The 17441-nt window shown below is 32.7% G+C and overlaps 2 protein-coding genes across 2 annotated transcripts in view; one reads left to right on the top strand and one right to left on the bottom strand.

Annotated features, from left to right (window-relative positions):
• The window catches only part of LOC130613756 (uncharacterized), a 31680-nt gene extending 21698 nt beyond the window's left edge, over window positions 1–9982 (top strand). Inside the window, exons 2-8 of the mRNA XM_057435093.1 lie at window positions 1084–1574; window positions 3501–3749; window positions 4251–4387; window positions 4530–4747; window positions 5059–5228; window positions 5815–5878; window positions 8902–9982. Of these exons, the coding sequence (XP_057291076.1) occupies window positions 1094–1574; window positions 3501–3749; window positions 4251–4387; window positions 4530–4747; window positions 5059–5228; window positions 5815–5878; window positions 8902–9316 (1734 nt within the window). The 5' untranslated portion in view covers window positions 1084–1093 and the 3' untranslated portion in view covers window positions 9317–9982. The remainder of the gene's footprint in view (window positions 1–1083; window positions 1575–3500; window positions 3750–4250; window positions 4388–4529; window positions 4748–5058; window positions 5229–5814; window positions 5879–8901) is intronic.
• Window positions 9983–12235: 2253 nt separating this feature from the next.
• The window catches only part of LOC130613753 (uncharacterized), a 53613-nt gene continuing 48407 nt past the window's right edge, over window positions 12236–17441 (bottom strand). Inside the window, exons 54-59 of the mRNA XM_057435090.1 lie at window positions 16854–17320; window positions 16433–16530; window positions 15862–16018; window positions 14735–15073; window positions 13516–13675; window positions 12236–12888 (exon numbers count right to left, since the gene is read on the bottom strand). Of these exons, the coding sequence (XP_057291073.1) occupies window positions 12644–12888; window positions 13516–13675; window positions 14735–15073; window positions 15862–16018; window positions 16433–16530; window positions 16854–17320 (1466 nt within the window). The 3' untranslated portion in view covers window positions 12236–12643. The remainder of the gene's footprint in view (window positions 12889–13515; window positions 13676–14734; window positions 15074–15861; window positions 16019–16432; window positions 16531–16853; window positions 17321–17441) is intronic.

Genomic DNA, 17441 nt, shown 5'->3' with positions numbered 1-17441 from the left:
GAGATGGCCGTATATGGAAGTACCCATAAGACTGGAGGGCGAGTTTGGGCAACTTTTTTTAATAACTTTTGTTCTTTTTATTCCATTACTCTTGAACTTGCCCAAATTATTCCCAAAATGGCAAACATCACTTTCAATTGCATTGACTTGCCACAAAATATGACAGCCTTCAAAGCGAACAGAATTGTGTGACCATATATAATTTATCAAGACAATTGTATCAAATGAAACCTTTTTGAGAAGTTTTTTTGTGATAGCATCATGCCATGTTTTTCTTCATAGTTAATTGCAGAACTTTTGGAATACAAGGCTCGATGTCCTGCTGCAATAAGCCATTAATAAACACTCCTGTTGCTAGGAAAGACATCTTTGCCCCATGCAATTCTTGTTGATAAAGGCATTAAAGTTGACATAAACTCTACTATTTTGTTTTTAATTAAGTATATCTCCATAGGGTTTTAAGATCAAACATTGGTGCTTTACTATATCCAAAAACATATTAAACTTGCCCCATAAGTACCCTTAATATTTCCACCAATTTCCAGCTATCTAGTAAATCTCAGAATATTCTGAACTATCTTCATGAGCATACATTTTAGATTAGATTTTGCATACTATAGTTATTAAAAAGTCACACAATTGGTTATTATCCAAAACAAAATGGTGCTACTTGGATTGCACAGAATTAAATAAAATACCCCAAAAAAACTTGTATTGTTCAATTTGTGTTGTTTAATATGAATAAAAATATTCAAAGTCATATTGTTTCTTGTTTGGATTCATGGAAATATTTTTATGAAAATGTCTGCAAACCATGAAACACATTAAAGACTGTTGAGTTGTCATGTTGCTTGTTTCCGACATTTTTATTTATGATTTTGAAGAGTTTTAAGCGTATAGGGTGTGTTCGGCAGTATTATGTGACTATTTTAAAAACTTCCTGGTGTGTAGTTTTCCTATTATTAGCCTCCAGCAGTAACCATTTTTAACCATTTTGGTCATTAGGTTGTCCAACTGTGGATAAAAGACAAACATATCCATAGATTTTTCCACAGTATAATGTCTAGCATTATATTTTTGTAGATACTATAGAATGATTGGTACTAAAATATCTGCAAAAGTTTTTCATGCACTGAAGCATTTGCGAGTTCATGGTTTTCGTGGAAGTGTGCTGCAAAGAAAAAATACAGGAAGTTACAAATACGTTATCTCTGCGTTTTCAGGTTCAGTGATATCATTCCTTGGTGGTTTGGCATACATTGTAGTTTATTCTAAATCAGAAAATGAACCAAAGAAAAAAATCGTTGTGCTTGGTTCTGGTTGGGGTGCTGTTAATTTTATTCGATCGTTAAAACCCGACGAATATGATGTGGCAATTGTGTCACCTCAGAATTATTTTTTATTCACTCCATTGTTACCAGGAGTAACAGTTGGTACTGTCGAGGGAAGAAGTATTGTTGAGCCAATTAGAAAGATAATTACAAGGAAACATAAATCCGGTGTTAAATTTTACGAAGCAGAATGTACAGAGGTGAAAGTCCAAGACAACAAAGTTGTTTGCACAGATTTATCAGGTATATATAACTTTAGATACAACTTCTTAATACACATATAATATTATTGGAGAGGTGTTCCAGTATCTATATACTTTAAATATTGTTTATTTTCAAATATGAGGTGCAACAAAACTTTTATGTAAACATTTATAGTCTTTTTGTATATGGCTGTTGTTGTTGTTTGTTGTTTGTTGTTGTTGTTTGTTGTTTTCCTTTTTTTATTTTTATGACCCAATATTAAGTATGTATTTGTAATAATGCAATATATGCATAGGGTAGCCACAACAACGAATTACAATTTCTTTCTCTGATAAAGATTTTTAAAAATTTTTTACAATGGTACCTACAATCTGTTTATGCTTCAAAGTGTAATTTGTTAGATACACTAGGATTTTAAAGTTTAACTATATTGTTCAGGGCGCATCATCATCATTTCTAAAAAACTTCTTTTGTAAACATTATTTTTAAACAACCAAAATATTTTAGAAGCTGTCTCGAATTCAGGAACGATAAACATCATTATCATTATTCTCAACTTAACGTCTTGTTTTCCATGCTATCATGTGTTGGAGGGGGTATATTAATGACTTACTTCTAATCTGATCTAGACTGTATGAGATCAAACTCAAATTCCTCTGAATCAAGCCTGTCCTTATTACTTCCTGTCAAATCTTTCTCTGTCCACCTCTGGGTGTTGCCCGAGGAACTATAAGTCTGTACACTTTTTTACCCAATCATCCTCCATTCCATTTGACATACATTTTTTAATGCTACGAATAAATTACATATCTGGTTAATTTAAATCCATCTTAAAACAAAACCACCGTTACCTACAATTTAGAACAATAAAACACTTAAAAACACGGAGAGAGATTCACAAGTCTTAATACTTGAGCAGAAGTAATATTATTTTCAATCTATTTGCATAATTAAATTAACAAGGCTTTTCCTAGCTAAAAACTATAAAATCATCTCAAATGTTTGCTAAAAAAAGAACAGCCCCAAACTTCCACAAAATATACACTCGAACCCTCAGTGGACCAGAAAAAAAGTTGGAGATTTTGGAGACAGATAACGAGATTAAAAGAATTCGAGATCGCAAGGTTTTAATTTTTTCGGCGAGTTGCGGTATAACTCAGAAAAAAGGATGTCAAAAGAAAGTTGTAGAAATTATCAATTTATTATAGAATAAAACCCTACCTTTTAAAGATTAAAAAACATTCAAAAATTTGAAATCTGAAATAGCTTATGGCGATAGTTTATATAAATAGCAATAAATGTGTTATTGCCTCTCGCATTCCCGATCCTTTTTACCACGATGTAGTTATCGAAAATATTGGTGTAACATTAATGTTTAGTTCTTTCTGCATTTTCAAGTGTTGAAAGTGAAGATTGACATTTCCTCCGGCCTTCTATATTTTCTTAACAAACCGTCGACAAAATTATCAAAAGTGGATTTTGAGTGTCCAATTGAACTGCTTTTTTTTTTCTTTTTTTTTTTTGTTGGACATTTGATGTGGTTGGTTTCTATGAGCGAAATTTTCTAGAAAGTTCAAGCTAACGACTGTAATTTGTTACGAAGGAAGAAAAATTATTCCAAGATAGACAATAATTCAAGATAGTGGGGCAAATTTTAGTCAACGAGGCTCTAAATGATGTTGGGACCAAGGTTTTTTTTTGGGATAGCGAGATGTTGAAAACAAATTTTTTTGTTTCTTTCGGCATTGCAAGCAAATTGAACTGGTGAATTTTTACATGTCAATGATCAGTTCACAACGGACTTATGACTTAGGATCTTAGGTTTTTTGGTTAAATTCAAACTTTAAATATGTTCAAATTGTTGAGAAGTAGGAATCTTTTACCAGTAAATAAAATCTTTTGTTGAATAATTATCTGACTTTTAAAAACTGTATACAATGAATTTGAATATTTTCTTGGTTTTAGATATTGTTGGAAGGCAACAGGAGTTCACACTCGGTTATGATTACCTTGTTGTCGCCGTGGGGGCACAGACCGCGACTTTCAATATCAAAGGCGTGGCTGAAAATACACATTATCTTAAGAATGTGAAACAGGCACAAGAAATTCGCAAAAATATCATGGACTCCTTTGAAACTGCTAATATGCCAGGACAGCCAGACCATGAAATTCGTAGACTGCTCCATTTTGTTGTCGTTGGCGGAGGACCAACAGGTAGTTGTCTCATATTTTTTAACAATTTACTTCCTCTTTTTTGTACAAATGTGCAAGTTTTGAATTGTTTACCGCAATTATCGCAGGGAAAACTTTTCTTCTTTTTAAAAAATTACTTTCCGCAAATGAAACCCGCGGAAAAAAAATTGATATTTCTCGCGCCACTATAGTGTTGTCCGCATAAAGTGGTTCAATAGGGCAGGGGTATATAGGAAGCTTACGCGATTATAAGAAGAGCTATCAATCGCAATCATACTTTTTATTTGCACTGTTACACTTTTGGACTCCGTTTTTCTTTATTCTCATGCGCGAAAATTAAGTCAAGCGAAAAATCTTCACACATCTCATTCGCGAAAATGTTTTCTCGCGAAATAATATAATTTTTTTTTAAAAAAAAATTAAAAAATATTTACCTGCAAAAACTATTTCCCTTTAAAGTGCGTTTGTTGTGTGTTTAAAATATTGCATTTTCATTTGAAATTATATGCAATTAATATTAAGGTGTTGAATTTGCTGCAGAATTGAGAGACTTCCTCAAAAGTGATTTGACAAGATTCTACCCCAAAGAATTAATCGAAAAATCACAGATTACGTTAGTTGATGGATTAAATAAAATTCTTAACACTTATTCTGAAGAGGTACCATCTTAATTTTGTTTCGTGATTGCAACTTCCTGATCTTCGCGAATTTGAAAATGTAGATTTCTAAGAAACTCCAATGTTATAGCACCTTTTTTAATTTTGTATATTTAAAGCATTAAAAACACAATGTTTTCTCCAGATTAGCCGCTATACTGAAAGTCATTTCAAGAGAGAAGGTATTAATGTTATAACCAATACATTTGTCACTGGTGTGGAATCAAACTTGATGCATTTGATGGATTCTAAAACTAAAGAAGTGAAGTCAATGGGGTATGGTATGTGTGTTTGGTCTGCTGGCAACGCACCTAGATCTATCACGAAGAAGATCATGAACGAAGTGCCAGGCCAAACAAATAGGTCTGTATTTGGTGGATAAACCATTTGGTGACATTATGTATACTTCAATACATGAAATTTTCGCAAACCAGCTGCGCAATTTCCTGCGATATAATCCTAAGTTAGGTGCATGGAAATAAATTAGTAAAATTGACGATAAATTTTTCCAGCCATAATTTTGCATAATCTACCCGGGGTTTAAAGATTTTTTACTTAAAAAAGCATCGTGCTATTAAATGGTCAAGGAAAAATATCTAAATAGAAAGGAATGGAAAACTGAACTGTTTTGGGCAAAAGTGTTCAATCCGTAAGTTTCTGCTCACATTTTTTAGAATGGGGTTAATTACAGATATATTTTTGAAAGTGAAAAACACTGAGAATGTGTTTGCAGTTGGTGATTGTGCCACGATCCAAAATGAAAAATTGGTGGATTATATTGACGACTTGTTTAACGAAGTCGATGTAAAGAAAACTGGAGAACTCGATTTTGATCAGTTTGAAGGTATGTATTCTCTCTCAAGTTTTCGCTAGATAAAAAAAAAACAGTTCGCGAAAATTAATTATTCCGAATGAACCATTTTAAGGTTTTTTGTGAATATTAGTTGTTTGCAGCGCATAGTAACGTGACTTTATTTAGAACAATTTTTACATTTGTTAGTTTTCGCATAGGTCTGTTTATTTTCACGCGAGAATAAAACATTTTTTCTGTCCAAAAATTTTTCCTTAATTGTTTAATAACTGTACTTTTGTAGAATTTTTCGTAAATTACGAACATTATATGCGCGTAACTAGGTACAGTGCAAAAGTTTTCACCAGCGCTTAACCTTAAAAAACTTTCCTCTTTTTATGGTTAATCTGTAAAAAATCATGTTTGTTTTTGCTAAATCAACATTTTCTGTAACTTTAAATCACTCTTTGACATCACCTAAAAACATTGTAGTTTTGTAGTTTTCAAACTTGTTTTCATTATATTTTAAAATAAAAGAAAGATTTGGTGTTCTTTACAATTGTAAACTGCGAATTATTTCCAACCCTATGGTTACTTGCAAATTGCACATTGATCTAACTTGGCATGTTTCTTCTAATAGATGTGTTGGAAAGTGGAATGAAGAAATGTCCTCATTTATGTCATCAATTTAAGGAGATAGAAGAGTAAGGAGATTTAAATTTATATTTAAAGTTATAATTAAAGGTTGTTTCTCTACTGTTACCTTTAAAAGTGTTTTAAAGCATGAAATTGTTACTGTCTTCTGGCAACATTAGCTGATGACTTTATTCATATTTTTGCAAAAAATTTTTTGTAAATTTTAATTTTTGATTACACGTTTTTTTAGAGATAAAAGCCTTACAACTTTAAACTTTTTAACATTAAGGAGACAAAGTAGATCGAACAAAAAATCTAATAATTTTTGTTAAACTGCATAAAAATCTAAACTGTAAAGGTCGAACTTTTACTCGTTTTAAAATACTTTGGAAAAAAAACATTTGCCTTGCATAATTTTACCCAGGATAACAATGAGTAAAAAAATTTTTAAGGAAAGGGTTTTCCCTAAGTAGCTAATGTTTGGGCCGAAGTGCAAAAAATAATTGTTTGTGAAAAGAAAGTGTAAAAGACAAATGTAGCAAATTTCTAATTAAAAAGGTCGAGTGACCTAAAAGTCTTTATTGTTGTTTTAGAAAAAACATAAAAAACGCGCAATTTCCAAGACTTTCTTTGGATTTGTTTACAACCGTTGTCTGTTCTACTACAGTTGTCGCAGTCTTCGGCAATCTCCTTTTTAAATAATTAGTTCCTAAAAAATTTTATTTCTGACTTTTCTAGGTAAAATAGCAAGCTAATTATTAAAAACTTTGACAAAATTGTATTAGAAATTTAAATGGATAATGAGATCTAAAAAATCAATTTGCAAGTTTTTAACCCATTTTTAATAGTTTACGCCTTGAGGCTTTAAGTCGGTAGTTGAAAAGGTTTAGGCTGGGAAAACCTAATTAAAATTTTTGTTACTGAGGATACACAAAGCCCATTTCTAATCATCAACGTATTGCAAACAAATAAAAATTCAAGCCATTTGCAACAGGTAATGCTAGACTAATTACTAAAAATTGCTTTTATTACTTTTCAGAAACGCAAGACTGAAATATAATGAATTACAAAAGTTACATCATTTTTTTAAGTAAATAATGTTTCTAATAAAAGGTAAAAGTTGTACCAGTAAAAGCATGTTTTAATAAAACAAAATCCCTGCATAAGAGCTAGTTTATGTCAATAAAATATATACAGCATCAAGAAAACACTTTTAAGCATGGAAGATATGAAACTCATTAAAGCAACAAAAGGTTGACATTGCAATTTAGGTAGCATAACTAATGCTTGGTGCTTGTTTTACAGAGGAAAAATTAAACAGGGTGGCTAAATTGTAGAACATTCTTGTTTAGTCACTGAGCAGTGAGCCTAATAATAATTAGCATGTTTTATTTAAACTGGTAGCCGAATTGTTATTTTGTGCCAAGGACGCCTGAAAAAGGATGACAGGGAGATATACCATGGGCGAAAATCAAAAGATATCTGCGATAGTCAACCGTTGTTTTATGGGTTGAAGGCTAGTCCAATAGAACACCCTTTGAGACATGGTCTGCAGAAAATTTCTACAAATCTGAGCAATTTCAGACTAGTTCCATTGTTATGTGGTGTTGTAAATATTCCCAAGATCTTTTGCGCAAATCGACAGGCAAAATAAGCATGCGATAAGCCGTAGACCAACCAGCTTATTACAAACTTTAATTTTGAGTAAAGGCATCTTAATTTGATCTTAAAATTAAAATCTAGTTTTTGCATGCAGATTATAATTTACCTTAATTTAACATAATTAGCCTTTAAATTTAGTTCGCCATGACATGATAATTGTACGATACATGCAGTAAAATGAGCTGCTTGTGTGGCTAATTATACGGTAGAGATCTGATTTGCTTAAATTTATCCACTTTTCTTCGATATGGCCTCAGCTTCATCACAAGAAATATGACGGCTGTTACTGTATAATTAGCCATATATATTTTGTATATATATACATATATATAATTAGCAGATTCAATTTATGAATGCTCTTGAAACGACAACGCTGATTTTATGGAAAAACATTGAAAAGACGTAGTCAAGCGTGAAAAAAATGGAGAAGTCATATATTACAATATCGACATTGTGGAAATTTCAGCAAAAAAGATTTGTACCGTATTATAGTCCTTTAAGCGTGGACTAACTGTCCTGTCACATGCTAATTATCAGTTCTCCCTCAATGTTAACTTTCTTCTTCTATAGTCTGGCCCATTTTATAATCTGTCGATTTTTCAGATTTTATGCACAATCGAAACATAAACATCGAAGCTCGTTTATACCACTAGGATAAAATATTTATTGTGATTGCTGTGAAGCAAACACAATAAATTATGATGTATGAAAAAAGCATTATAGCTAAAATTTGCAGGATTATTATTACAAAAGCTATATATGCCTCCCTACTACTTTGTGGCTAGCTTCAGGTTGGTAAAAAACAACACAAGAAGTAACAATGGCTAGCCCAAAATAGACTTATACCAAACTAAATGGAAACTTGAGAGAAAAGCACAAAATAGCTAGCTAGCTGTCTGTATGTATATATTGCCATCTGACACTTACTACGTAGCTGGTCTGCTATATACGTCCGTGATAGCCAAAATAATAAAAAACATTTTACTAAGATTTATATACATACGAAGCATTTACAAAACAAAAAGAGATCTTTTTCAAACCTGAGCTATGCAGCTTTAAAATGGCAGATTAAACGTCAATTTTACTAATCGCGTCCGAGATACGCATATCTTGACTTAAATCCCAGAAGATCAAGATTTTGTTCGAGCTTTCAGCCGAAACTAGAAGCTGTGTGTTCCACAGCTAATAACTAAGGAATTGATGACTAATATGAAAGTAAATATGAAAATTAAATATGGAAATAAATTATGGAAATAAAATAATAAAATAAAATAAATATTTTTTAATTTTTGTGAGGATTTAATACTTCCAAAATTTTGAAATCTTAAAATTTCGGGGGATAAAAAAAATTCAAAATACTTTTTTTGTCCGATTATTTTATCAAGAGCTTGTGCACTGTACAGTATTTATTGTTTTGTTTTTTCTGTAGTTTGTTTGACCAAGCTGATCGAAACAAATCCAAAAAAATATCACGTGATGAATTTCGTACGTTTGCATTGGAAGTTGATGCCGTACAAACTGCTCTCCCTCCTACAGCGCAAGTAGCTACTCAAGAAGGTAAATACCTTGGCAAACTACTTAGTGACCATGAGATGGAGATCTCGATGAATTTCATGGACCATGTTGTTCCATTTCGATATGACCATCTGGGTTCATTCGCTTATGTTGGGAAAAATCGAGCTGTTCTGGAATTACCATTGGTCGGTGCTTTTAAAGGCTGGTCGACCATGTGGTTATGGCGTGGCGCTTACGCAAGTGAAGCCGTCAGTCTGCGCATGCGTGTTTTGATCTTGTTTGATTGGATAAAATCGTACGTGTTTGGTCGAGATATATCTCGTATTTGAATTAGTATACTTCACACGTTTTTATCTCACTGCATTAACCAATCCTGTTTGTGCATTTACAGTACTACGTCTGTGGGGACGAAAAATGGAAAGAAAATTTGGTACCAACGAGCGGTTGTTTGGCTACTACGTTGTACTTGTTCTGAATTTTAGTGGTGTTATTACTAACCAAAATGCGTGACGAACAGAGAACTTGATTAAATTTAGAGTGCTTTACGTGAAATGCTGTATTGTCATTAAATGTGAACGGCTGTTTCAAAGATTGCAATTAACCCAACCCATACAACACTGTATACCTGTGAGCCACAATCCATACAACACAGGGGAGACTTCACCTTTTGCTGGGTATTAAACAATATATTGTGAAATGCTCGAAAAGTCCATTTAGAGTCGTTGAGCCTATAACATGCACTTATAACTTCATTTTGTTAAGATTTATTACCAGTTAACCATTGGTGTATGAAGATGAATCAAGAATGAATATGAAAAATCTGTGACGAAGAAATAGTTTAAAAAACGATTGGACCAGCGCTTGCTTGTGTTCTTGCGGTGTGTATGAAGATCGCTGTAGTGTGAAATGAGTTTGTAATATAGTGAATAACAAAAAAGAATAAATTAAATAAAACCACAGAAACTTCTGTTTTCTTGTGGTTGTTTTTTCTGGGATTGTTTTTGAGTTTAAGTCGTTCGCCGTAAGGGGATTATAGTTGCAGATTTAATCGTTTCCTTAAGATAATTAAAAACATAAAGATTGAATAAATGAAATAAAATAACTGAAACTTCGTTGTGATTCTGGCATTGTTTATGAAAACGTTTTTTTAAAAAAACTTGCTATTTGCGAAAATTAAATTTAGCAAAATTTGAAATTTTTCTATTTTTAAGGAACAATTTACTAGTGTAAAGTTTTTTTCTTCTGATTTACCTGGCACTTTCAGATATGTTTCAATTTTCGTATTCTCCCGCAAAAGATGCCTCGGAAAGCAATATAACTTACTTCTAATTTTAATTCTCTCGAATTACCAGGACTTTAACTTCAGATAACCATCGTAGAAGTTAAAAACTTTATGCTTAAAACATTGTGTTTATGTGGGTACTTTATTCGTAGAAACAATCACGAGAGAAACTTTCGCGATTTTTGGCCCTTTTCGCGAAACTTTGTCTCACGAAACTTTCAAAAATGGCCATTCGCGAAATTTTATTCAGTTCAAATTTTCCAAATTGTTTTTTGACTCGCCTTCACTTGGCTCGCCCGCCCTCCGATAAAAAAAGAGACATTTGGGGCTGGGAACGAGGTTGGAATAAACTTAGAAATAAACAAAAACGATGATGATTCATGCTTATAACCGAGTTACAGGCGAAAAGGATGATGACGAAGATGCGTGAGAGCCGGAAGAAGACTATGGAGTTATATATGGGACAGTATTCGTGTATGCTTTTCGTCGGGTCGTAAATGCTTTTCGTCGTGTCGTATCTTTCTTCGTGGGGTGTTTCACTTTGCGGCGTATTTCACTTCGCAGCGTATTTTACTTCGTGGCGTATTTTACTTCGTAGCGAAAATTTTTACGCTTTTTTAATACGAAATTACTAAATTCGTGTAGCGCATACAAGTAATCCAAGTCACATGAATAAAGTGCAGTAAAATAAACAAAACCTTTAGTTTATTGCTAAAAAATTATATTCTATTTTTAAGTTATATCTATTTTAATAAATATTATGTATCGTGTAAGAGTTTTATGTAATAATTTATGTTTATGTAGTTAGGTTACTTGATTTACTTGATCCATTTAAACTACAAAATAGATAATAGATTATACAGTGTAGCATGCTTAAAATGTATAGCTAGCTAGCTAAATCTATAGCTAAGAATGTATCGTTTATTAAAAGAAAATGACCAAAATAATAGCTAGCTCTACCCACTACCCACTAGAAAGACCAAAGCCACTAGAAAGAAAGTAAAATATATTGAGTAAAAGCTTCACGAAATTAGTATTTCCGTGTAAAAAAAGCATAACTATTTCGCCTTAAAGTGAAATACCCCACGAAGTGACATACGACACGACGAAACATGAGATCACACCAACATAAGTAATACGCCACGACAAAAACCATTACGCTGCGAAGAAAACCACACGCCGAAGAAAGATACGACACGACGAAAACTATTACGCTGCTAAGAAAACCACACCACGAAGAAAGATACGACACGACGAAAAGCATTACGACGCGGCAAAAACCATACACGAATTTTGTCCCATATATAACTCCATAAAAGACGAACCTAAAAATGTGTTTGATCTGTTCTGTGATTTTGATGATGAACCTAATTTGTAAATAGAAGTTTTTACATACCATTACAAAGAAAACTACATCGTTAAGAAGCACTTCTTTCTTTTTCTATCTAAAAGGAATATAGGCCTCTTTTTTATATGAACATAAAATTTAAGTTCAAAATCACGAATCGGGCAATTCCACTTTTCGCGAAAGTACATACATTTGTAGATTCGCGAAAATTTATCCAAAAAACTTCGCGAGTGTTCGGACTCGCGAAAGTATCTCTCGCGAAAGTTTCACCGAATAAAGCATTTAATATTCAAAATATTTTTTTTCTGAAATTATACTAAATTCATAAACTTTTCGTGAAACGCGAAATTTAATTCCTCCCGCGATATAAAGTATTGTAATGGCATTTCCGGGAAGGTTGCTTTGAACCATATGGACATGGACTAAAACATCTATTACGCATTTTTAGGTGTGCGTTATATTCTTGGTTAATATATATATATTTTTATTAAAAGCCGCCAGTAACTAAATAAATCTAATTAATTTGTCAGTTCGAGGTATAACAAGTTGCTTCTCACTGAAGTGTTGACAATTAATGAATTGTTAAGTTACTGTGGCCCTGGGAATTTTGTTTTAAAATTCAATTTAGAAATTTATTTACAATTAACACAACGTCGAAAAAGGATTAATATTAACATATAATAAATAATTAAACAATATAAACAGGATTAATATATATACATTATAGATACAAATATATTTACATATATTTTTTTGTGCTGTGTTGTTTGTGTCAAATACTATCATAAATTAACTCCTCAGTGCGAACTTTTCACCTTGCTCTATTCAAGGCCAAAAGGTTAATAAGTTAAAAAGACGAATGCAAAAGGAGCAAGCCTGATACAGAAAATCATTTGTCAAAAACAAAACAAATAAAAGCTTCCAATTTGATAATTTTTATAGTAAATACTTAATTACAAAAGAAATTGTTAAAATCGCCCCTTTCAAGCGCCTAGCGAGCATTTTCGAGTGATTTATGTAAACGAATCACGCAGAACTTTCAATAGGAACACGCCGCTTTTTCTTCTTCTTCTTTTCAGTTTGTTCCGGCACAGGTTTGATGTCTCCTCTCCTGACATGCATTGCGTAATTTCTTTTCAGATCATTTAACTCAACTCTTTCATTGATATGTAGCTCTTCCAACTGCTCCATTCTTTCTGTAAAATCATTTTTAAATTTCTCTACCACCTCATGACAAGTTTGTAAGTCGACCTGCTGACTTCGAATTTGATCTACATAAACAAGAAATTAAAGAAATTAAAAAACTCTAATGGAAGTTCGTACCATAAAAAATGGAAAAAACACCAGCCAAAACATTTAAAAAGAAACTCATGGTAGTTTTTTAAATCTGTTGTAAGGTTGTTGTTTTCTGAAAAGGTTTTAACCCTTTTTGATGAACCCTAAGGAAAAATCTGTTGCAAAACTTTGACCTAAATCCCAGAGAAAATTGGGTGAGGAAATATTTCTCCCCTTCCCCCAAAATTTTCTATTTATTTGTAACTTGACCTTTCGTAGAATCTAATAAGATTGTTAGTTCTTCATTGCTCATTTTAAAACCCCTTTTTTTCTGAAAAATAGGTTAGGCGAAATAAATGACTATGTTCTTATTAGAATAACTGAAACTTTAGCACCCGCAAAAATATATTCCGCAAAATAAAAACAGCATTCAGGCACCACTAATCCGCAAAGGAAAGTTTCGCACAAATATCGTACGTGAATATTTCGTTCCCTTAAGGCATTATAATTTCTAACCCTAAACAATTCAATAAAACACGAGCGAAATTTTCTTCACGTAAATTAAAATTTCAACACAGTTTCGTACAACGCGTGATATGAAAAACGATACAGAAAAATTTTACCTTGTGGAGAAACTTTAGCATATTTTGGTCTAACAACAATAAGGAACCAGGCGACTATACCAATGAATGCCATTGCAACGTACGCGATAAGCAACTTTGTCAACATAGATTGTGATTCTTCGGGCGTAAGGAGCAGTTCTTCAATATCAAGGATAGCAGGCTAAAAATACGGGAGACGGTAAGGTAAATTAAACGTTTATTAGGAAACCCAGGGCTTCAAAAGATGGTAAAAAAGATGGAAATATCAGCAATTTCTTTCAGATGTCAGAAAAATGTCAGAAATTTTAGGCTTAAATGGCTATTGAGAATTATTTTCATTTTTCAAGATATTTGCAAGGATTGAATTTCAGATCTTTCACCTTTTTGCGCAGTCTATTCTGCCGTTATTCTTAAAATTTACATTTTCAGAATGGATGCAAGGTTGAAATAGATATTTTGTACCGATTCAATATGAAGAAAAAACGAGGAAAATGCGAAAAAAGTTAATGGAAAACATACAAGCTAACAAAAATTTTTATTTTGCTTCAAAAAATTCGCTTTGCCAAAAAGTAAAAACAGTTTCTACTTTTTAGCAACGAAATATATGCTGTAAACTTTTAACCAATCAGAACGCAATATTCAGTGTTTATTCTTAGAAAAACTCATTACTGGAATAAATTCAAAATAACTGTCTGGTTTTTAATACCCAAATTCATTCAATACATTCAGTATTTTAAATTCACCACATGTTTTTCGTTTTACTTGAAAATTAAAAATGTATTTAGCAGATTATTCGCCGTCAAATTCGACATTCACAATTAGCTCCGTTGAAATTCTTCTTTAAGACCAATGCTAAGGACCGATCAGATGACACCAAGTTATTTTAAGGTGTAAAGGCAATGTTTTTATAGTGTAACCAATCGGTGGATACGTATTGTACGAAGGGTTCTATCCAACCCTATTTTAAATGTTATCGCACTTTTGAAAAAGTATTTTTCAACAATTATTTAAGAATCGCTTTTAGAATTATTCAAGCCTCGGAGTGTCATTTTTCAAGAATCATAAAAAAAAATTACGTTTATTATCTTGAAGCACGGCAGTGCGTTTCATCAAAACAGCTTGTATTCTTTTGTTAAAATGGCATAAGCATTCTTTGCAAGCAATGCTGGGTCGCTTGGTTATCTTTGAAAAAATATTTTTCGTGCAGAAAAATTCTCAATAAGATAAAGTAAGGAAATACCTGCAAGATACCAATCTTCTTCTCAATAAACATTGAGATTTTCGCTTGATTTGACGAAACAAAACTTCTCATGTCGTTTTCGATTCGTGCTAACTCTCCAGATAAAACCACACCAAATCCACTGTTTAAATCTAATATTTTGTAGATTCTTACTTGTTTCGCTTCAAGTTCTTTCTCGTAACCCTGCGTGGATATAGCATCAACAAGTCCAATTTCAACGCTCCTGTTTGATACAGCGTTTATCACGTCCAGAATAGACGTGTAATTCACTTGTTTGTCGACGATACCATTTCGCAAGATGGCTGTCCGGAATTCGAAGGAATTTTTAACAGCTGCGACCTATGTTTAAAAATAGGGAAAAAAGGATATTAATGGATCAAAAGAAACTTGGTGACTTGCACGTTTGTGGGTAGGATGACTGGTTATGACAATAACAAAAACATCTACAAAATATAAGGTTGGCTAAATTTTACTTAACCAAGAGGCTTTTTACATGGAGTTATGTGTCGGGAAAGAAAAAAAAAATTTTTTTTAAGAACTTTGACAGGAATTGGAGTTATTTCTGGATCTCAAATCGATCAAGATAAACGAAGTGAAATTTCTATTATTTTCAGTGTTCACGCAAACAGGTAACGTTTTATTTTGGTTTTGATGATTGATTTAAAAAAAAAATACTCTTCATTATTGTATTTTAAAATATATATTTTATTAAAAATAAAATGTAAAAGCTTTTCGGCTTACGCCATCATCAGTACATAAAAATCTTAATTATTATTTTGTTTGTTAAATTTTAGATAGACATGCTACGATAGGCATGCTACGATAAAAAGTCTTTTTTCATGTAACGACACACCGGCCAAACATCAAGCTCGTCCAATCAAATCAACTAATTTCAGTACGATCTATTTGCGCATGTGTAAAAAGTTACCGCGGGTGTGCAGTTCCAACAATACTTGTGTTGCTTTTAAATTAAATCTTATTTCAAATGAATCATTTCGCCCTTGGTTTTTACTACCGACTTCGAAAAAAAAGGTATAGCTTAAGTCAATGTTAGCTGTTTTGCGTCAAATTCGTAAACTTATATTTCCGAGTAGAGTTGACAACTAAGACATTAACAACTAACTTACCGTTGAGCCATACAATTTATATTCTGTCGCAAGCGCTCCAACGCTCATACCAGAAGACACAGCACCTCCAAAAATGCTGACAATGCAGAGTCCCATAAGAATCCAAAATATCATCGCAGCTTTTGATATATTAGCGGCTGGTACATAGTCACCATAACTAAAAAAAATTTTTTTAAATATTTTTGTTGTTGGTTGAACACTGTGGCATCTTGAACTGTTTTGATAATTCCCCGTTCCCCTCTATTCAAGAAATCCGCAATGTATTATGGTAGTTGTATTTAGACAAAGTTTTCCGAAAAGAATAAAAATTTGCGCCAACTTTAAATACACATTATTCCACGTCAGGGACGACCAAAGCGACTAAATTTGAAAACCGGTGCTTGGTAATATGATGACGATAGGTTGTTTCAAAACAAAAATACAGGTGCAACGTTGCAACAAAGATTGTGGGGAAAAGGTACTGCAGAGATTCATGAAACAACGTCACGATTAGCCTATGACTAAGTTGGGAAATTCTGTTACATGCAAGTGCTAGCATAAAATGGAAAGAATATAAACGTAGAAATTTTACCCTAAAGTTGTCATGGTAATAAAACACATCCAAAATCCTTCAAAAGCTCCGTAGATACTTCTGTTCTGCGTCAAATCACTTTCTTCAGCAGTTTGCTCCTAAAGTTGAAAAAGGTTAAAATTTAATACACTTTGCAAAAAAATACACGAAAGGTAAACATAGAATTTCTTTTCAGTGCCATTTCAGGCAGCTTCTACAGACCCGGTGCAATTTTTAGATAACTCTTGCAGGTTTTAGATAACCGGTGCAATTTCCGGAGCAGTTTTCACAAAACCGGTGGAGTTTTTAGATAACAAAAGCAGGTTTTAGATTACCGATACAATTTCCGAAGCAGTTTTCACAAAACTGCTGCGTTCATATTACTTTAAGCACTCATATTTAATTCACAAGAAATACAGTAACAAGAAAAACAAGCTCTAACCAAAAACCAGAACACCCATCCAGCCATCGTGGCTAATAAAACAGCGATTAATATAACAGGCCACGCTGCTGCAACAGATGAGAGGATCGTACCAAAACCAACAGTGTTATATTTCGGTTGATAGACCAACATAGCACTCCCTTGAGACTGTATGATACCAATAAACGGGTGCACACCTCCAAAGCGGGTCAATTCGAATCTACCAAAGATAGGAAACGATTGGTGCACATTTTCATCGATAAATTTTTTAACTAGCTCCACGTTTCTTTTCTTCGATGTACGACCATCCCTCGTTTTGTTGTAATACATGGTGGGTAAGTACGATTTGCATTGCATACACACACCGTTTAAAACCATTGTCAGCAACTCTGGAAATAAACCTTCTGCTGTATCAGGTGTCACCTGTTCCACATAAGGTTTGCGCTCATACCAATTATTGAATATATATTTGGGGCATTTGCATGTTTCTAAAAAATAAATGGTCATCTTCGAATTAAATTGAAATTATTATCTTAAAAGGTTTTACCATTAAAATAGAAGTTATACATGGCACACGAGTTTCATAAAAGGTTTAAACTTTTACCTTAA

Source organism: Hydractinia symbiolongicarpus, chromosome 11 (genome assembly GCF_029227915.1).
Source record: "Hydractinia symbiolongicarpus strain clone_291-10 chromosome 11, HSymV2.1, whole genome shotgun sequence".
NCBI lineage: Eukaryota > Metazoa > Cnidaria > Hydrozoa > Anthoathecata > Hydractiniidae > Hydractinia > Hydractinia symbiolongicarpus.
This window is presented reverse-complemented; position numbering and strand designations above follow the sequence as displayed.